Here is a 22,975-nt window from a genome sequence, read left to right on the forward strand (position 1 = left end):
TTTAGCCAGCAGGTGGTTGATTGTTGCTTGAACAAATTTCCATCTGTCTTTGTGGAAGTTGGTAGCTTAACTAAATTCAAGGAAAAACTGGACAAACTTTTGGAGTGAATAGATGGGTGAAATGGGAACCTTTATTTTGGCTGATGCTGTATAAACTTGCTTTCTTGCATTATTATTATTAGCCGTATGGTGCAACGAAGCCTGAGGTTTATGCTTCATCAGCCAAAAAAAAATTCCTGAACTACCCAGAGAGAGAGAGAGAGAGAGAGAGAGAGAGAGAGAGAGAGAGAGAGAGAGAGAGAGAGAGAGAGAGAGAGAGAGTCACGAAGGAAGAGAAGAATGATGATATCCAGCTCAGGACCCCAGGTGTGCCAAGCCCATACTCCCCAGATGTGAGCCTCTGGGGTTATTATATTAGTAAAGGCACATGATGCAAGAAAGCAAGCTGATATAGCATCAGCCAAAAAAAAAAAAAAAAAAAAAACAAATCTAATTTTGCCCATCCACTTGCTCCAAATGTTTGTCTAGTTCTGCCTTGAATCTATTTAAGCTATCAACTTCTACAACAACAGATGGAAGTTTGTTCCAGCAATCAACTACACACTGGCTAAAGGCAAACTTCGGCACATCTATCCTACAACTGGCTTTCCTCAATTTGAATTTAGGCGATTATTCTAACAAGAGGAAGAATCCCATCAGCATTGAGCATGATCAAACCATTCAAGGCTTTATACACCTCAATCATATATGCCTCTACCAATGCTAAATCTAATGCTAATTGCAACCACTAAACAAGCCTTAGCATACTTGAAATTGACTGTTTTAGTGGAATGAATATTGAGGTCACCTCAGATTCCGTGCTAAGTCAAAGGAGTCATTTGTGGGTAGGACTACAAGCCTCTTGTGTTTGTGGTTTTCATAAAAAAAAAAAAGCAAAAAAATAATGGAAAAGCATAATGGTGTACTCCTGCCAGAAATTTTACCAGTACATATTTCTACGAGAAAGTTTAACTTTTGACATGCTGACATTGCCAAACTGTGTAAAAGCTCTCTTTGCTGTTGTGTTGGGCCTACATAGAGTCCAATACAATGTTTTCAATGCCAAAAATATGGAGACTCAAAAAAAAAAAAAAAAAAAAAAAAAGGAAAACCAGTACGTCTAAATTTTGGTGAAATTTATCACAGCCAAGCACTCTGTAATGTACAAATAATTTGCTTTACAAACTCTAAAGGAACCCACCTAGCTTACTCTAAGATCTGTGAGTGCTAGTAAAATGAAAAAAAGATACAAGGATGTAAAATTGAAAGGTATCAAATTAAGAAGATAAAAACCATGTATTGCTGGCTATTTTGAAACTTAGGTATGCTGCAACCCTCCAAAGAAAGTGCTCTATTACTGCTGTACAGCAGAAACATTTGTTTGTACAAATGTTTCTGTGCTACCCACTGTCTCCATATCTAGTTTGAGTAGATCCATTCTCATAACATCCCAGTAGAAAGAGACAACAATGACTGTAACCACGTTAAGTAACACAACTCATATATTCCAACTAAATTTTCCTGTTCAAGTGCAGAAAATAAAACAAAGAAGTGTCCAACATGAAACTCGATGACCAATCTGAACTAGAGGAAGCACGCTTGAATAGCACACCAAAAATGATATGGATATCAAAAGACCTTATTTTCCAGACTAAAAAATAAGAATGACTTGAAAAAAATGTAGTATTTTTGAAAAAAAAAACCAGAAAGCACATTCCTTAAGACACAAATGCTCATGTGGTGCCCAAAAGTTCATATGGTGGAATTATGGAGGCTTCAGAAGCAATCTGGATGACATTCGCTATTTAATTAATCACATAAATCCAGCAGGCATCTGCCTACAAGAATCTTAGCTGACTCCACAAATCACTACAAAAATTCATAATTTTACTATATTTAGATAGAATTGAAATGACTCTTAATTAGCCTATGGTGCACATGAATACTAGTAAACAGTACATTATCAGCAAGATGTATATTCTTGTGTAACACAGATAAAAGCCATTGCAGTTCAGTTAGCGATTGAAATTACTGTAACTTTTGTTATAGTGATTTAAAGTTATTACTCTAACTTTAAATTGCTATAACTAATCCTCTAAACAAGCTTTTTTCACGCTTCGAACCAAATCAACAACTGGAGATATTAGCTTGGCTTTCGAATAGGCCACACAAATGTTGCTCATTCTTATCTTTTAAGAGTGGAGGATCCCTCTCAATGTCATCATTGTAACACGTTGCTTAAAGTCAAACATATCCTTGTCGTATGCACAAAATATGCAAGGCAATGCCAGAATCTCTTAACTTCAGCCACTAGTAAAGTTCCACTGACACTTACCACACATTTGGATAATGAAACAAATGTCTCAAATATTTTCACTTTTCTAAAAATGATTACTACATACCAGCGACTTTAGCTATGAAAACAAAACTCCATTTCTGATTATAGTTTTTCAAATGTATCCATAAGCAAATAACATACTGTGTACCATATGAACATTGTATGATGGCTATTACACTGAAAAATCTGAAAAGAAACAAATGAACAAACAAACAAGCTGGCAAAACTGCCTTGGATACAGCTTTAGGTCAAATTGAACAGGAGCCAGGTTCAATAATCAGCAGTAAACATCACATTTTATCTAATCAGATGAAAGTTACTAATTTTACATAAGTGAATATGTATATTTTAAATGAAAATAAAATTGGAAATTTTATTTTCATTTAAATCACTGGTCTTCCTGTCATGTTAGATGAGAGGGCATCTGCTATATTTAATTATAAAATATACAGGTTGGTAAGAGAAATTTAATTTCATTTCTATAGTCTGGATTTAAGATTTTCTCTTCATGTTTACCTCATTTCCAGCTTGCTAAAAGTCAAAAGTTGGCAGCTATAGAAATATTTGATTCATTTTGAAGAAAGCTTAGTTTTCTTTTAGCTACACACATGAATAATGATCTCATGTTCGTTAATGTTTCATAAAAGCTCTTGTATCCCTCAATCCTTTGCTTTCAGTTTACTTGTGATTATTCTAAACATTAAAATTTTATTTTATGAGTGTGTAATTAGAATTTAGAAATAGTGCTCTTTATTTTCTTTCTTTCTCTCATAGATGCATCATCCAATACAGATGAAACCAGCAGACAGTGAAAATAGAAATGGTGAGTTGCTGTCATCATTTATTGGGTTGTTATCATAGCATGCCATTTTTACATTTGACTAATGATATTAGTATTAGTAGTGGCAACTGATGCAAGAAAGCAAGCTTATACAGCATCAGCAAAAATAAACAAAAAAAAAACCCATCACGCTATCACCTATTTATCTCCTCTCCCCTCTAACAGTTTGTCTATTTCCTCCTTGAATTTATTCAGACTGCCACTTCTATAACATGAGGGATGTTTGTTCCACCAGTCATCTACCCGCTGGCTGAAGATAAATTTCTGCATGTTTGTCCTGCAAGAGTCCTTCCTCAGTTTGAATTTTTGCCCCTTCGTGTATAGTCTTCTGTACAAGAGTAAGGGGCACCTCCGTGAGCAGAGCAGTAGTGCGTAGCATACTGTTCTTGATTTAGACTGGGGTTCGAGCCCGTGACCACCAAATACGGACAATGCGGAAAGGTCAGGGAATGACCACCGCATATCCTCTGAGCAATATGGCCTTAGTTGCTAATGCTCCTAAAAACCAAATAACAACAAGAGTAAGGATTGCATCAGCATTGAGCTAACTCATTCCATTCAAAGCATTAAATACTTCGATCAGGTTTCCTTGCAGCTGCCTGATTTACAGATGGTGAATTTGTAGAACTGAAGCCTTTTTGGTAAGGGTACCTTTTTTTCTTCCCCTTACCAATTTCATTTCTCTTCTCTGCAGCCATTCCAAAGGTTCTATATCCTTAATAACAACAGGTTTCCAGACATGTATGCAGTACTCAAGTTGTTGCCTAACTTTTGCTTTATAAATGCTATAATCACCCCCTTATCCCTGCTGGAAAAATTCATATATTTCATTGACAAAATCCCAGGAGCTGCCCAGGCAGGCTATTTTCCAATATTCACAAAACTTCATATATCACTGCAAAATTATTCCCCTTCCCCAGAGTTTTTGAATTCTCCATTACCTTGAGTGTAGTACCAGTCAGCTGCTGCATTAATGTTTGCTGCTGCTTATATTTGCAAAGGTCCTTTATGTGTGCCTTGGGGTACTTCTGTCTGGCCCTGGAACAAGTAGGAACTGTTTTTTTTTTTTAGTAAACGGATATCATCTGTGAAGAATCATCACTACAAGTAATGCTGGTAATTTAATGTTCTGTCATTAATAGATGCATTTGAACAAGGTTTTAAATTCGGGCATTGTAGACAGGTTGCAAGGAAGGACGATGGGGTCCCATCAATGATTTATCGAACAATTCTAGTAGAGATAAGTACGTCATAACCCCATTATCTAAGGCTATTGTTAGACCACACTTGGAATACTATGTTCAAGTATGGAGACCACACCTAAAGAAAGACATTGTGCTTCTTGAAAGGGTCCAAAGACGGGTAACTTGCCTGGAGAAATCGGCAAAAGGGTGTCCATGTGAGGAAAGACTTCGAATATGTGAGTTACAGAGCTTGGAAACTAGGCACCTTAGAGGAGACTTGATTGAAGTGTTTAGGGCTCTGAGAGGCATAAGTAAAATTAATAGCCGACTGGGCTAGCTGGGTGGGTAAAGTGCCTGCCTGGCAACCCAAAGGTCGCAGGTTCGGTTCCCGCCTCAGGCTTGGATCAAAGTACTGCAAAAACCTTGGGAGGTGCATTATGGCCACAGAAGCCTATGTGCCAAACAACTACCAAAAAAAAAAAGAAAAAAAAAAGTAAAATGAATGAGGATGAATTTTCATGGTTATAAATGATTCTAGAACTAGGGGCTATAATTTCATGTTACAGGGGGAGATGATTAGACTGGATTGCAGGAAGTTTTATTTTAGCCAGCAAGTTATAAATTGCTGGGTTACCTACATGGGCGGTAGGTAACCTTTAGGCTGGTGCAGCCTTAGCCATAGGCTTCCTTGCACCATGTGGCCATCACTAATACTGATACTAATACTCAGAATCCACATCACTTGAATAGAATTCTGTTTCAGTATCAGATCACATATTATAAAAAGCTGATTCAATGTCATCAGCTTCAGTATACTCTTCATCTGTGTTCCTTTTCAGTCCTGATTTCCCAGACTGTGGATCCATTATAACAACCTTTTAGGGTAAAATTTTATAGGAAAACACTTTTTACAGAAAATTTTATAAGTAGACACACAAACACACATTAAGTATGATGTTTTGTTTTTTACAAACTAAAGAATTAAAATTCAGCAAGCATAATATTTAAAATATTTTATCTTTTCTTCTTGTGGGAAATACTAAACTAGATAAAATAACTTCAATGTAAACAAATAACAAAAAATACTAAACTAGATAACCTCAACATAAGCAAAGAACATGAAACTGTAAACCAAGTATACAGCCTTTATAGCATTCCCTGGACATTGCAGTTGATGCTAAGCAAAATCCCAGTTGTAATGCAATTGCCCATGGTTCTATCAGTTGATCGTTTCTTTTACAGTGCTTATTTATTGACCGCAGTTGAATGAACACATATTCTGTGTTAAGGAACAAATATTGCAATTGTTTTTCACACAAGTTTGCATTCTGGCAGCAAATGTTTCAGATGACATATGGTCTGAGATTACTGATATCCATATGAAGTACCTTGCATTTTTAAATATTGAACTTCAATTTCCATTTCTTGGCAAACCTGCCTAATTACTAGACCTTTTTGCAGATCCTGATTACTGCCAATCATCTGCAAACTTAGACAACATTAAACCTGATAAATATCAGGTTTAATGTTGTTCAGAAATATCATTTATAAATATAGAAAACAACAATAGGCCTATCATAGTGTTAGTGGAAAGGTGCCTCCGGTGATTTCCCACACCTGCACTCATTTCTGAACCCCAGAGGACTTTGTTAATAACATTAGTCCATGAAGTGGTCATTGATAACCACTCTGTGTCATCCCCTACTGAGCCATCCAGTAACTTGCCCTTAATGCCATACTGCTCCAGTTTGCACAGTAGTCTTTTATGTGATCAGTCTCAAAAGCTATCCTGAAATTCAAGTATATGATATCTGTTATTTTTGCATCCAGTTCCTTTGTTACTGCATCATAATATCCAATCAGATTGGTCAGACAAGATACTCCCTTAACAAGTACATATGACTGCACTGTAATTGTATTTCTGTCTAGATGGGGGAGCACCTCTGTAGCCAGGTGGACAGGGGCAGCAGTGCATAGCACACACTTCTTGATTAGACAGGGGTTCGAGCCCGTGACCACCAAATACAGATGATGCGGAAAGGTCAGGGATGACCACCCCATATCCCCGGAGCAATATGGCCTTAGTTGCTAACGTTCCTAAAAACCAAATAACAACAACTGTCTAGATGGTCCTGCATTATTTCATTAATCAGTGATGCATAATTTTTCCTGGAACAAAAAGCAAGCCAACAGGTCTGTAATTACTCACATTGCCCTTTGATTTCATTTTGTGAATTGGGGAAATATTTGCCTATCTCCATTCCCCAGGGACTTCCTTCTGATCCCAAGGACGTTCTAAAAATTATGGCCAAAAGTGTGTTTACCTAATTTGCTGCCTCCCATAATATAATTGGATAAATCCCATCTGTCCCGGTCCTTTTTTTTTATATTTAGCTTCAACAATTTTTCTTCCACTATCCTCTCATTTATCATAAAATTATTTAGCTGTCTGTGAGAATTTCATAAACTTCTGTTATCCCTACCCCTAAAAAATTCCTTGTGTGTTTGTGTTGATGCAAAATCATCAATTGTTAAACCATCAATATACAGCAGACCAATGGAATTAATCCTTTTCCTTTTAATTACATAGGTCTATGCTGCTTTTTCTTTCATTCTTTGCCACAGACTTTTTGTAACCTGTCTTAACTTGCCTAACTTCCTTTTTGACTTGACTGAAGTCCAGTTTATATCTATTCTAGGCTTCTGTTTATCCTGATAATTTATATGTATTTTCTTCTCTGCCACAATCTTATCAATTCTCTCTCTCAGGCGTCTTGATTCCATTCAGAAGAGGGCAGTTAGGTTAATTAATGATTCATCTCTAACAGAGTCTCTCCACTCGCTTTCTCATAGATGTACTGTTTCTGCTGCATGCCTCTTCTACAGATACTTCCATGGGCACTGTTCTCCTGAATTGGCTTCTATAATTCCGCTCTCTCTTTCAAAACAGTCCGAACCCATGCCGCCAACATCCATTTACTGTCTAACTTCAAACCCACAGAACCAACTTTTCATCTTCCTCATTTATTCATTCAACTGCCGTTTTCTGGAACAACCTTCCTTCATACGTATTTCCTGAAAATTACAATCTACAGAAGTTGAAGTCCAGTGTCAACAAATATCTTCTTTCGTCTTCTCAACCTCCAACCCAAGCACGGTACTAAGTACTATAGGTTCTAATACCTCTCGTGTTTGGGGTTCACATAAAAAAAATTCAACTGCAATCATTTATGTTTATTCCTTGAACAGTATTTCCATTTATAAAAAGCCTAGTATCTTTTAAAATTACTTCCCTGAATGTTTCCCATTTAGAATATACTGTTAACAACTTCATCACTTGTCCCACTGCTAGAATTTAAAAACTGTCTAAGACCCATATATGGTCCCTCTATGAAAGCAAAAGCCATTTCCTTTAACATCACTTATATCTTTAAGGAAATCCCACATCAGTACAATGCAATCATTGCCACCTAATGGATCTTTTATCTGCAGATTCTTAATGCATGGAAGATTGCTGTGGTGCACTGGTATGGCCTAATCCTACAAATTTGGTGATCTGCTGCCATGTAGGTAGCCCTAAATGCTATACATACCATGAGTTTAAAACTAGTGTCACAGAACTTAGTTTCATATTAAATTTTGAAAAATACAGTTTTTAGTGATATTTGTTGGTTTTTTTTTTTTTATTGATTTTTTATGATTATTATTATAACAGTAATTAACATACAGAATTATTATTTTATGGCATAATTGTTGGCTATTGATATTTAATTATGAAATTAAAAAAAAAAAGAACTATAAATATAAACATTGGTAACAAAACTTGCATTCTGTTTCAAAAAATTTATAATTAGTTGTGGTCCTTGAGGCTGTCACAGAGATTCTCTCAGGTAAGTCAAGTTGGGCTGTCTACCTAGAGTCTAAAACACTAATCGAACTGATATTCAGGTGACACTCAAGTCAAGTGGGCCTAATTCATTGAGAAGTCATGAGTTCTTGTCAATGATATACAGAAATTTTGAGAGCAGCGATAAGGAGGTGATATCCTTTTGTATAAGGCAACGGTCAAGCCATACCTTGACAAGACCCCATGACTTGTCAATGATATACAGGAATTTTTCGAACAGGGATAAGGAGGTGATTATCCTCTTGTATAAGGCAATGGTCAGGCCACACCTTGAGTACTGCATACAGGTCTGGATCTACATTCTAGCAGCTCTACATCCTTCCTCATTTTATTAAGGATGTAGAGCTGCTAGAATGAGTACAGAGAAGGGCAACAAGATTGCTGAGTGGAACAAAGGAGTGCTCTTACGAAGAGAGGCTCAAGTTCTGCAAATTGTAGCTTCTGGAGAACCTGCGAGGCAACCTGATTTGAGGTGTACAAGGCCTGGAATGGATTGAGCAGCCTCAATGCTAATGGGATTCTTCCTCTTGCTCATATTACAAACTTGAGGGGACAAAGATTCACACTGAGGAAAGACAGCTGTAGAATAGATGTGCAGAAATTTGTCTTTAGCCAGCAAAACTGTTGATTGCTGGAACAAACTTCGATCTGTTGTTCTGGAAGTTAATAGCTTAAATAAATTCAAGGCAGACTAGAAAAACATTTGGAATGAATGGATCAGTGAAATAGGAAGGGGTTTTTTTTTGGCTGATGCTATATAACCTTGCTTTCTTGCATCATATGCCTCTATTAATGCTAATTTAGGGGCCCCAGGTGCCAACCGTTATAATGATCAAGCGATTTTCTGAGTAATTCATATTAGAGCGTTTACTCAAAGTCGCTGTCTTTTTCAGTTTGAAAACTTTTGTTGCATTCTTTGATCAATAATAAACTTAGTCTTACAAATTGTAAGCAAGTTTAAGAAAGGAAAATGACCTTTCTTTTTTCCCTTTAAACTAACCTAACTTTTATACTGCCTTGTCGCGCTAGTGGAACTGCTCCCTTCCCTGTGGTAGGTTGGTAACTTGGGAGAAGAAATCCACTCTCCTAGGCCTGAAAGAAGCAAATGTTTCCACCTTTAGAGCAATCAAGCTAAAGACAAGAGACAAATGACACTGAAAACGACTTTTCTCAACCGAAAAGGTTGAAAACAATACCTCAAGAGGAGATATCAGCTTTCCTCATATTGCACTCTCAATCAGACCAGCCTCTGAGAAAACTATGACCCTTCCTTTTGCAGAAATACATTGAGTCTGCTGCAGGATCACCTAAATCAGTAAGGCAAGTCCATTCGGGCGATCAGGATGATGGAATTCTAGAACTACATGCAACTGATAAGATGAACGGGACCTAGCATTAGTAGAGGCATACAATGCAAGAAAGCAATCTTATGCAGAATCAGCCAAAAAAAAACCCCTCCCATTTCACTTCTCCATTCATTCAAATGTCTGTCCAGCTCAGCCTTAAATTTATTTAGGCTATCAACTTCCATAACAAAAGATGGAAGTCTGTTCCACCCATCAACTACCTGCTGGCAAAAGGTAAATTTCTGCATCTCAATTTGAAACTGTGCACGCTCAGGTTCTTAGTCTGAGCAAAAGGAAGAATCCCATCAGCATTCAGCTTGCTCAACCCATTCAAGGCCTTATACACCTCAATCAGATCACCTTGCAGGTGCCTACTCTCCAGGTGCTGCAGTTTGCAGAACTTAAGCCTTTCTTTGTAAGAGCACCCCTTTGTTCCCCCTCACCAATCTTGTTACTCTTCTTTGTACTCGTTCTAGCAACTCTACATCCTTCCTAAAATGAGTCCTCCAGACCTGTACACAGTACTCTTGGTGTGGCCTGACCATTGCCTTGTATAATGGGATAATCACCTCCCTGTCCCTGCTAGCAAAATTCCCATATATCTTCGACAAGACTCCATGACCTGCCCTGGAAGCCCATCTCCAGTGCTCAGCGAGCTTCGTATTCGACTGCACAATGACCCCCCAGGTCTTTTTCACTTTCCACTTCACTGAGTGTAGTACCACACAGTTGGTACGTTTTGCTTCGGTTATTTCTATCCGTATGCAGTACTTCGCATTTGTCAATGTTAAACTTCCGTTGCCCCTTCTCACCTCATTTTCCCAACTTATCTAAGTCCAGTTGGAGTAGCATACTGACTTTACTGTCATTAACACCCCTGACAACCTCTGTATCATCTGCAAACTTTGACATTAAACCTGATATACTTTCATCAATATCATTGATAAATATACAAAACAACAATGGGTCCAAAACCGAACCCCGAGGGACTCCACCAATAACATTTGTCTACGAAGAGCAGTGTCCATTGATTATCACTGTCTGTCATCTCCCACTCAACCGTTCCTTTAACCATTGTAGCAACTTACCCTTAATGCTATATCTTTCCAATTTGTACAGCAATCTTCCATGTTCTACAGTATCAAAAGCTTTCCTGAAATCCAAGTATATGATATTAAAATTATTTTTGGCATTCAGTCGCTTTGTGACCATCTCATATTATCCAATCAAATTGGTCAGACATAACCTTCCTTTATCAAACCCATGCTGTGTCTTAACTATTTGATGATCTAGATGATCCTGCAATGCTTCTTTAACCAGTGATTCCATTATTTTCCCTGGAACACAAGTTTAACTAACAGGTCTATAGTATCACCTTTTGAACTCCCTTTGTGAATTGGTGATATATTTGCACACCTCCATCCATGGGGACCTCCCCTGAGTCCAAGGAAGCTCTCATAATTATGGATAAGGGTTTGCTTACTTCCTTTGCTGCCTCCTTTAGTATAACTGGATAGATCCTATCCAACTCAGGTGCCTTTTTATGTTTAACTTCAACAATTTATTCTCCACTCTGCTCCCAGTTATTAAAAAATCACTTAGCTCCCTGTTAGAGTTTGATAAACTTCTGGCACTCCTTTCATTGAATAACTCCTCATGTGTGAATGTAGATGCAAAATACTCATTCAGTTTATCAGCTACCTGAGCATGATCATCAATAGTCAACCCATCTATGTTAAGTGGTCCAATCCGATTTATTCCTTTCCTTCTAGAGTTTACATAAGTAAAGAACTCTTTGCTGTTTTTCTTTATATCCTTTGCCAAGGATTTCTCTTAATCTGCCTTCACCTGCCTAACCTCCTTTGCGACTTCATTACAGACTAGTTTATATTTGCCATAGGCTTCTGTGTCACCTGATACTTTATATGCATCCCATACATTTTTCTTCTCTGTCACATGCCTCATTAGTTCCTGTGACATCCATTTAGGCCTAAACCTTCAACAATATTTCTTAGTTGGAATGAAAAGCGTAGTAAACTGCAAAATTAAGTCCCTGCAGGCTTTCCATTTAGAATTCAACATTGGTAACATTAGTTGATCCCACTGTACAGAATTGAAAAACTGTCTGAGACCCTGTAGTCACCTTTACGAAAGCAATAGCCCTTCCCTTTAGCCTTGATGGTAGTTACGTCTTTAAGTAATTCCCACATCAGTACATTGTGATCACTGTCAACCAGTGGTTCCTTTATCTGCAAATTCTTAATGCATGAATAATCACTGCTTCCTCTGGTTGCCTCTCGAACATGTTGCTGTAGAAAACAGTCATCCAGTAAATCCACAAAAGTCTTGCTAGTTGCGAGTGACCAATCCACAAGTTCCAGTTGTTGTCTGGAAAGTTAAAATTGCCCATTATTCTAGACAAGACTACAGTGACATTGTCAAACTAATAGAGCTTATCTGCGAAAAGATCTAAACCTCCCAAGGACATCCTAATTCATTTCACAAATATACGTGGTCTCAGTTCTAATCTCAACGATGTCCATTTCCACTTGCAGTCTGCCAAACCCCATGTACTTTTTCTGACAGAATCTCAGTTATTCGTTGATTCAACTACTGATCATCTCAGATGCCCAAATTATTCGCTGTATGATTCCTTTTGCCTCAAAGGTGGTACTTGTGCATATGTCCGTTCTGATATTTCCTGTCAGAGATTTGGCAATTTGGAATCTCCTCTCTTTGATCTTCTCTGGCTTAAAATCTCTATACCTCATTGTATCAAATTCATCTGTTGTCTCTACCATTCTCCCAACTCCACTAATCACTTGAAGCTCTTTGACTTCCTTTCCTTCTACTTGTTCCCAGTCCAACTTTCCTAACAGTGAGGTAATTTTCCTTGGTGATTTTAATGTTCACAACTCCAGCTGGCTTCTGTTTTCTAGTCACACCGACCCAGCTGGTCGACATGCTGAGGCTTTTGCAATTACTAATGACCTAGCACAGATTGTTCATTTACCTACAAGAATACCGGACAATCCTAATCATACAGCCAATACGCTTGATCTTTTTCTGACAAACACCCTTCTAAGTACACGGTCGAAGTGAGAGCTCCTTTAGGCACTTCAGATCACAACTTGGTGATTGTCTCTTCTCCAATGGAACTTTTATCTCATGGCTATTCCCAACCTCGTGTTGTTTGGCATTACAAGAATGCAAAATGGGATAACCGGCGAGACTTCTTTTCCTTGGTTGAATCACTGTTTCAAAACTTCTGATCTCAATGTTTGCTCAGATCGTGTCAGTGAAATTATTCTTACAGGAATGGAATCCTTTATCCCACACTCCATTTTAAAATCTCGTCCTTTATCTAAACCGTGGTTTTCCAATAAATGTGCTAAGGCTGTCCAAGAGAAGAATGTTGCATATCGTAATTGGCTTGTTTCTAATTCTTCAGTTTCACTTTCTGCCTACACCAAAGCTCGCAACAATTGTAAAGCAGTTATTAATCAGTTGAAACTAGAGTTTGAACAGGCTAAGAGTAGAAAACTTGCTTCTTGCCCTAATGGTAGCCGAACATTCTGGTCTCTTGCCAAAGCTATTGGCCGCAACTTTTGCCCATCTCTGCTCCCATCTCTGTCCAAACCAGATGGTTCTGTTGTCACTTCAGCCAAGGATAAAGCTGACCTGCTAGCATCCCATTTTTCTTCCAGCTCATGTATTAATGATCTTGGTAAAACACCTCCTACCATTCCCAACACGCTCCATTCAATGCCTCCTGTGGTCTTCTGTCAAAAGGATATCAGAAGGATTTTGATGAATCTTGATGCTAAGAAAGCTCCAGGTCCCGATGGTATTTCTCCACTTGTTCCCAAAAACTGTGCTCCTGAACTTACTCCTATTCTTTGCCGCCTTTTTTCACTTTCTTATTCCAAAGGTGTTTTTCCTTCTGCTTGGAAATTTGCTCATATCCAACCAGTTCCTAAAAAGGGTGACAAATCTCTCCCATCCAATTATCGTCCCATTGCAATTACTTCTACTCTTTCTAAAGTAATGGAGAAATCAATTAACCGCCAACTCTTAAACTACCTAGAAACCTTCCGTCTGATCGACGATCGCCAGTATGGATTCCATCAGTGTTGATCCACTGGTGATATTCTAGCTTATGTTACCCATTTATGGACTAATTCAATGGAAAGGTTCGGTGAAACACAAGTAGTTGCTCTTGACATCTCAAAGGCTTTTGATCGTGTTTGGCATAAAGGTCTTCTAAACAAGCTTCCATCTTATTATGGTTTGCCAACTGTTTTTAGTAATTGGTTATCCAGTTTTCTCTGTGATCGCTCACTGAGGGTGGTGGTAGATGGCTCTCTGTCTTCTAACTTCTCCACTAATGCCGGTGCCCCCCAAGGTTCAGTTCTTTCCCCCACTCTTTTCCTCTTGTATATTAATGACTTTCTTCTATTGACTGGAAATCCTATACATAGTTTTGCCGATGATAACACATTGCATTCAACTTTTCATTTTGAGAAACCTTGTCCTGCTCAATCAGCTTCAACTTCTCGAAAATCTGCTACCAATTCCTTAAATGCCGATCTTCAGGTAATTCTCCAGTGGGGCAAAGACAACTTATTTGATTTCAACCCTTCTAAAACTCAGTCTTGTCTTATATCTTGCAAAAATGATTCTTCTGCTCCTATGCTTATCTTTAGTGACACTCCTATTTCTAGGCAAAATGATATATCTCTTTTGGGGATTAACCTGACTTCTAATCTCTCTTGGCACAAGCAGATTACAAATATTGCTTCTTCTGCATCTAAAAAACTTGGTTTTCTCTTTCGCTCTCGGCGTTACTTTTCTTCCAACCAGCTGCTCACTCTATATAAATTGCAAATCCGCCCTGCCTGGGCGGATTTGCAATTTATACAATTTATGCAATTTACCCCAGATTTATATCTGGTGCCCCCAAAACCTCTCTCAGGCTTCTTGATTCCATTCAGAAGAGGGCAGTTAGGTTAATTAATGATTCATCTCTAACAGAGTCTCTCCACTCGCTTTCTCATAGACATACTGTTTCTGCTGCATGCCTCTTTTACAGATACTTCCACAGGCACTGTTCTTCTGAATTGGCTTCTATAATTCCCGCTCTCTCTTTCAAAACAGTCTGAACATGTGCCGCCACCAGCCAACATCCATTTACTGTCCAACTTCAAACCCACAGAACCAACTTTTCATCTTCCTCATTTATTCATTCAACTGCCGTTTTCTGGAACAACCTTCCTTCATACGTATTTCCTGAAAATTACAATCTACAGAAGTTGAAGTCCAGTGTCAACAAATATCTTCTTTCGTCTTCTCAACCTCCAACCCAAGCACGGTACTAAGTACTATAGGTTCTAACACCTCTCATGTTTGGGGTTCACATAAAAAAAAAAAAAAAAGTTAATAGTTCACACACACACACAGCATGGGTTTATTAAGGGGAAGTCTTGACTGACCAATTTGATTGGATACTATGATGTGGTCAGAAAGGAACTGTATGCAAAAAATAATTTTGATATCATATACTTGGATTTTAGGAAAGCTTTTGATACTGTTGCACATGGAAGGCTACTATACAAATTGGAGCAGTATGGCATTAAGGGAAAGTTACTGCTATGGATAAAAGGATGGTTGACTGTGAGAAGACAGAGTGGTAATCAGTGGACACTGCTCTTCGTGTACTAATGTTATTAGTGGTGTTTCCCAGGAGTCCATGTTGGGCCCATTGCTATTTTCTGTATTTATCAATGATATTGCTAAAGGTATAGCCATAAATATGACAGCATTCTTGGACTCAGGAGAAGTCTCCACGGACTGGAAATTGCAAATGTATCTTCAAGTCACAAAGGGGGATCAAAGGATAACATGAGTAATTACAGACCTGGTAGTTTGAAATCTGCTCCAGAGAAAATGATGGAGTCACTGGTTAAAGAAGCATAGCAGGATCATTTATACAAGACTACAGTAATAATGCAGACACTGCAAGGGTTTGTTCAGGGGAAGTCTTCTCTCACCAATTTGATTGGATACTATATTGTGATCACAGAGGAACTGGATGCAAAAAATAATTTTGATATCGTATATTTGGATTTCAGGAAAGCTTTTGATACTGTTGCACATGGTAGACTACTGTACAAATTGGAGCAGTATGGCATTAAGGGCAAGTGGGTACAATGGATAAAAGGATGGTTGAGTAGGAGAAGACAGAGTGGTAATCAGTGGTAATCAAATTGCAGCATCTGGAGACTAGGCATCTGCAAGGTGATCTGATTGTGGTGTTATAAGGCCTTGAATGGATTGAGCAGGCTCAATGCTGATGGGATTCTTCCTCTTGCTCATATTACAGACCAAAGGGGGCATAAACTGAAATTGGGGAAAGGCAGTTGTCGAATAGATGTGCAGAATTTGCCTTTAGCCAGCGGGTAGTTGATTGTTGGAACAAACTTCCATCTGCTGTTGTGGAAGTTGATAGCTTAAATAAATTCAAAGAAGTGGACACACTTTTGGAGCAAATTGATGGGTGAAATGGGAATTTTTTTTTTTTTTTTGGGTGATGCTGTATTACAGTGGTTTTTGGCCTTTTTTTAATAACGGCACCCCTAAATAATTTTTTTTTTTTTTGGTGCATCACTACTCAATTTTCTCAACATCCTGAAAGAGGCCTCTGAGTTCTGGAAAATTCATATCTAGGAAATAAGTGAACTCATACACCAACCATTAGATGAATTTTACTGTAACTGAAATTTTACAAATAACCAAGAATATATAAAAACATTACATAAATTACTATAATTTAAAATAAACTGATGGCTGTATATTACGGAATGCTAGAACTATAATAAAATCATTTACTATAAAATAAGCTAAAATATAAAGATTAAAAGCACTAAAAAACCTGAAGCTTTTGAGAGCGTCAGCTCTCTTCCTCAACAGTGATAAGACTTCCTGCAATCTCTCCTATATAACAGGCTCGCTGTACCTCCACACGTGGGTATTCCTTCACGTGGTTCCCTCGGTGCATGTAAATTTTACATGCACTGTATGTAAAATTTTAGTTACAGTAAAATTCATATAATGGTTGGTGTGTGAGTTCACTTATTTCCTAGATACTCAATTTTCTGCCTGTTATATCTGATTGTGTGTGTGTGTGTGTGTGTGTGTGTGTGTGTGTGTGTGTGTGTGTGTGTGTGTGTTGTAATAAATTTGACAGATAAAAATATAAAGATGGCAGTGCAAGTCACACGGAAAGCCAAAGGCCAAAAGGAAGAAGATAGCCGAAATATAAGAAAATGTAGGTTTAATTAAATTAAAGGGTAGTAACCTGTAAAATAAAATAAAATTACGTTAGAATGTCAAATGAAGGTAACAGCAGCTTGCATCAGATAAGGGTGGGTAAATTTGGGTATAATTCAAATCGGGGAAGCAGAGCAAATATGCAATTAAATATGATGTCAGCCAAAGTAAACATTGATACATGACCAGGTATTTCTTCAGGGGATTACACCTGACCATGCATCAAAGGACTGCATTTCCATACTTGCCCATAGCTGTGTAAGAGAAAATTTATGAATACATATGTTATCGAAAAGGAAAAGATATATACCTCTCACAAAGTATGGACAAGGTAGTCCCTACGCAGTGTTTATAATGAAAGTAAAATTAAAATAGGTGTAAAATTAAGTACAAATGAAGGTTGAAAGTAATTAATAATTTTAGTAATTACTATAAAATAATTCCTAAAAAGCATAAAGAATCTATACCTGAAACTGACAAAATGAAACTACATGCGATCAATATGATAGGCAACCAAAGCAGTAACAAATTGTTGTTGTTGTTGTTATTTGGTTTTTTTAGCATTAGCAACTAAGGCCATATTGCTCCGGGAATATGCGGTGCTCATTCCCTGACCTTTCCACATCCTCTGTATTTGGTGGTGACGGGCTCGAACCCCTGCCTAATCAAGAAGCGTGTGCTACGCACTGCTGCTCCTTCCCATCTGGCTACGGAGGCACCCTCAGTAACAAATAGGGACAATTCCATATATTCATATTTTAGAGTAATTAAACTAACGTGAAAGAGAGCTACAAAAAATTGATAACCAGTGACCTCTATAATCAGTTTTTAAATGTGAGTGTATAGAGATATAAAATGAAATGAAATATTTCAAAATCGAAGACAGTATTTTAAGATCATAAGTAATATTTAGAATGAATCTATACTAAATTTTAGACAGAAAAGTATGAAGAAATGTGGCAGAATGTGCAACAGGCAAGATTATCTAAAGATATTAAACAGAAGTGGCTGTAATTTAAATTTAATTTAATTTAATTTAGCTTATATTTTCTCATATTTCAGCTATCTTCTTCCTTTTGGCTGTTGGCTTTCCATGTGACTTGCACTGCCATCTTTATATTTTTATTTGTCATATTTATTATAATATTTTTATCTTTCTGCTGTTTCTTCTGGTTTTAACTCTTTGGTATTATATTTTATATTATATTATATTATATATATATATATATATATATATATATATCATCATCATCATCATCAGCCATTTTCAGTCCACTGCAGGATGAAGGCCTCTCCAGCAACTTTCCATTTCCTTCTGTTTTGAGCACTGGCCATCCATTTACTACTCAAAAACTCATGAATTTCATCTATCCATCTCCGCCTTTGTCTTCCAGGTTGTCTTCGAGCTATGTGTCCTGCCCAAGACCATTTTAGTTCTTTAGTTTTGATAAGAATGTCCTTTACTTGAGTTTGCTGCCTAATCCATGTGTTTCTCTTCTTATCTAGCAGTCTGATTCCCAATATAATTCGTTCCATTCTTCGCTGTGTAGTTCTTAGCTTCTCTTCCATTCTTTTGGTGAGTGCCCAAGTTTCACTTCCATAAGTCATGGTGGGGAGTATACATTGATTCATTATTTTACGTTTCAGACAAACTGGGATATTGCTCTTCAGTATGTGACTATATTTCCTGAATGCTATCCATCCAAAATTTATTCTTCTCTTCGCTTCCAGCCATTTATCATTATTACAGCTAATAACTTGTCCCAGATAAGTATATGACTCCACCTTTTCAATTACTGCTCCTTCAATCATTATTTCCCTTTCCGTGGCATACTTGTTCATGATTACTTTTGTTTTAGCCATATTCATCTTTAGTCCAAAATCCTTACTAACTGTGCATAACCGATTTAAGATTTTCCTCTAATTCTTTGGGATCGTGGCTTATGACCACAATGTCATCTGCAAATCGTAAATGGTTTAGGTACTCTCCGTTCACATTGACTCCTTTCTACGACCAGTCTAATCTTCTGAAAGCTTCCTCAAGGGCAGCAGTAAACAGCTTCGGAGATATTGTGTCTCCTTGTCGAACTCCTTTCTTGATTTTAAATTTCCTACTGTCTTTGTCTAGTCTAATAAAGGATGTAGCATTCTCATATATTTTCTTCAAAATCATAATATATGGAGTATCTATGCCTTGTCTTTCCAGTGCCCGAAACATTGCCTTATGCTGTATGGAGTCAAACGCCTTTTCATAATCCACAAATGCCAGGCATAATGGAGTTTTATGTTCATTTGCTTTCTCCATTAGCTGTGATATTACGTGAAGGTGATCCATAGTTGAGAATCCTGTCCTAAAGCCAGCTTGCTCTTTCGGTTGATTCTCATCAAGTATTCTTTCTAATCTGTTAGTAATGACCCTTGTGAACAACTTGTAGATATGGGATAACAAGCTAATTGGTCTATAATTTCCAATTTCTGATTTATCTCCTTTCTTATGCAACAAAACTATGATTGCATTATTCCACTGCTTAGGCATCACACCTTTTTCTAATGCACTTTGTGAAGAGCCTTGCCAGTTTTTGTGTTATGTCTCTTCCTCCCAATTTTAACAACTCTACAGTAACTTCATCTTCCCCTGGGGCTTTCCGATTCTTCATTTTCTTCAATGCATGTCCTACCTCATCAGGAAGAATATTGGGTATGTCGTATGTGTTGCTACTTTGCAATCCATCTTCCCCACTGCTGGTATCATTCCCTCGCTCCTTGTATAATTCTCTATAGTAGTCTTCTGGTATTTGAATTATGCCTTTTCTGCTGTTTATAAGTACACCATCGCTATTCTTCAGTTTCAGTATCATTTGTCTTTCTGTATTACTGCTCATGGCTGCTGATTTAAATGCTTGTTCTACTTTTCTTGTGTTAAATCTTCTTATGTCCTCTCTGAGTCTCTTTCTAATGGCTTTGCATAACTCAGTATACTCAATTTTCTCCCTGTCAGTGTTTTTCTTGCTCTTCATTTGTCGTCTTTGGTTCATCATGACAAGTGTTTCTTGACTAATTTTTTTCTTCTTTGGATTTCTGTTTCCCTATAGGTTTCTTGGGCTTTATCACTTTCAGAAAGTTGTAATATTCCTGGTCGATATCTTGGTCCTGAGCAGTCTGCAGAAGCTCAAAACGTGTTCTTAAGTTCCAGTACATACTGCTTTTTCTCCTCCTCTGTTATTTCAAAGACCTTTGTATTATTTACTCGAGTGAGGTTTTTTTCCTTTCCTTTCCTACATCTATATCAAGTGTACATCTTACCATTCTGTGATCACTTCCAACATTTACCTTATTCAGGACGGTAACATCATTCACAATATATCTTCTGTTAGTGAGGATGAAGTCGATTTCATTAGTTGTTAATCCATGTGGACTCTTCCATGTCCACTTTCTGTTCACCCTTTTCTTGAAAAAAGTGTTCATTACTGACAGTCCTTGATATTCTGCAAATTCCACAAGTCTTTCACCTCTTTTATTTCTTTCACCAATTCCAAAATTTCCTATAGTTCCTCTTTCTGTGCTGTTTTGCCTTTTTCCAACCTTAGCATTGAAGTCCCCCATAATAATAGTGTAGTGGGTTTTCTGCTCATCTAGAAGACTCTCAATTTCAGTGTACATTTCTTCAACCTCTTCATCATCATGGCTCGATGTTGGTGCATAAATCATTATAATCTTTAGCTTGTACATCTTAGAAATCTTGAATATTAGTCTTGACACCCTTGGTGATGTACTTTTGAATTCCAAAATGTTGTTTTTAAAATCTTTATGGACCAGAAACCCAACTCCACCTTCACTCCTTTCACTGTTTCCATTGGTGTACAGCAGATTTCCACTTGATAAACTTATAAGTGATTCATTTCTTCTTGTTTCAGCCAAACTGATGATATTCCAATTCACATTTTCTAATTCCTTTTCCAGCTCTAATATCCTGTCTTCACCGATGAGTGATCGTACATTATAACAGGCCAAGTTCAATTTCCGTGCATGGCAGCCTGGTCGTACCCAGAGATTCTTAGCACCCTCTGCTTCCACTCTGATTCTCTCGCTGCCGTAAGAGGGAGAGTGAAAGCTGCTGGGGACTGAGGGCCATTTGTATTGTTGTGCTCTCATTGCTGGAGGGTTTGGTCTTTTCCTCTTCACGCTGACCAGGCGTCTTGAAGAGAACCACTCTACACATTCGTTGCCACCTAAGTGACGTAACAGGGCTTACCATCGAGAAGGTGTGCATGAGTGGATTTTAGGGAGGCAGGCCAACCGGACTTCTCCTAAATCTTCTGTAATAGAGAGATAATGGATCCATCAGTGTTTTAGGCTGAGTGTCTGATACCTGTTCCCCTCTAAGCCCCTATATATAAGCCCCTATATATATATATATATATATATATATTTTTTTTTTTATGAAACCCCCAAACACAAGGGGTATTAGAACCTATAGTACTTAGTACCGTGCTTGGTTTGGAGGTTGAGAAGACAAAAGAAGATATTTGTTGACATCAGACTTGAACTTCTCTAGACTGTAATTTTCAGGAAAAACGTATGAAGGAAGATTGTTCCAGAAAACGGCAGTTGAATGAATAAACGAGGAAGATGCAAAGTTGGTTCTCTGAGTTTGAAGTTGCACAGTAAATGGATGTTGGCTGGTGGCAGCACGGGTTCGGACTGTTTAGAAAAAGAAAGCAGGAATTATAGAAGCCAATTCAGAAGAACAGTGCCCATGGAAGTATCTGTCGAAAAGGCATGCAGCAGATAAACAGTACATCTAGGAGACAGAGTGAAGAAACTCTGTTAGAGATGAGTCATTAATTAACTTAACTGCCCTCTTCCGAATGGAATCTAGAAGCCAGAGAGAGATGTGGGAACAGTATTCCATGGTAGGGCAGATTTGCGATTTGTATAGAGTGAATGGCTGTTTGGAAGAAAAGTAATGCCGAGAGCGAAACAGAAACCCAAGTTTTTTAGATGCAGAAGAAGCAATATTTGTAATGTGCTTGTGCCAAGAGAGATTAGAAGTTGGGGTAATCCCCAAAAGAGATATATCATTTTACCTAGAAATCGGAAGTTTCACCAAAGATAAGCATAGGAGCAGAAGAATCCTTTTTGCGAGATATAAGACAAGACTGAGTTTTAGAAGGATTGAAATCAACTAAGTTGTCTTTGCCCCACTGGAGAATTACCTGGAGATCGGCATTTATGGAATTGGTAGCGGATATTTGAGAAGTTGAAGCTGATTGAGCTGGGCAAGGTTTTTCAAAATGGAAAGTGGATTGCAATGTCCTATCATTGGCAGAACTATGGATAGGATTTCCAGTCAATGGAAGAAGGTCATTAATATACAAGAGGAAAAGAGTGGGGAAAAGAACTGTGTTTTGTGCGGACACCAGCATTAGTTATTTGTTATTTGGTTTTTAGAAGCATTAGCAACTAAGGCCATATTGCTCCGGGAATATGCGGTGGTCATTCCCTTGACCTTTCCGCATCCTCCGTATTTGGTGGTGACGGGCTCGAACCCCGGTCTAATCAAGAAGCGTGTGCTATGCACTGCTGCTCCTTCCCACCTGGCTACGGAGGCGCCCCAGCATTAGTAGAGAAGTTAGAAGACAGAGAGAGAGCCATCTACCATCACCCTCAGTGAGCGATCAGAGAGAAAACTGGATAGCCAATTACTAAAAACAGTTGGCAAACCATAAGATAGAAGCTTGTTTAGAAGACCTTTATGCCAAACACGATCGAAAGCCTTTGAGGTGTCAAGGGCATCTGCTTGTGTTTCACCCAACGTTTCCATTGAATTTGTCCATAAATGGGTAACATAAGCCAGAATATCACCAGTGGATCGATACTGACGGAATCCATACTGGCGATCGTCGATCAGATGGAAGGTTTCTAGGTAGTTTAAGAGTTGGTGGTTAATTGATTTCTCCATTACTTTAGAAAGAGTAGAAGTAATTGCAA

The 22,975-nt window shown here is 37.9% G+C and overlaps 1 protein-coding gene across 2 annotated transcripts in view; it reads left to right on the plus strand.

Annotated features, from left to right (window-relative positions):
• The window catches only part of LOC150074953 (CUGBP Elav-like family member 1), an 824,767-nt gene that overhangs the window by 408,162 nt on the left and 393,630 nt on the right, over window positions 1–22,975 (plus strand). For both annotated transcript variants that reach the window (XM_090388957.1, XM_090388958.1), the window contains exon 4: window positions 3,152–3,200. In XM_090388957.1, the coding sequence (XP_090245083.1) occupies window positions 3,152–3,200 (49 nt within the window). The remainder of the gene's footprint in view (window positions 1–3,151; window positions 3,201–22,975) is intronic.

Source organism: Mastigoproctus giganteus, chromosome 14 (assembly GCF_048544385.1).
Source record: "Mastigoproctus giganteus isolate SK-2022 chromosome 14, ASM4854438v1, whole genome shotgun sequence".
Lineage (NCBI taxonomy): Eukaryota > Metazoa > Arthropoda > Arachnida > Uropygi > Thelyphonidae > Mastigoproctus > Mastigoproctus giganteus.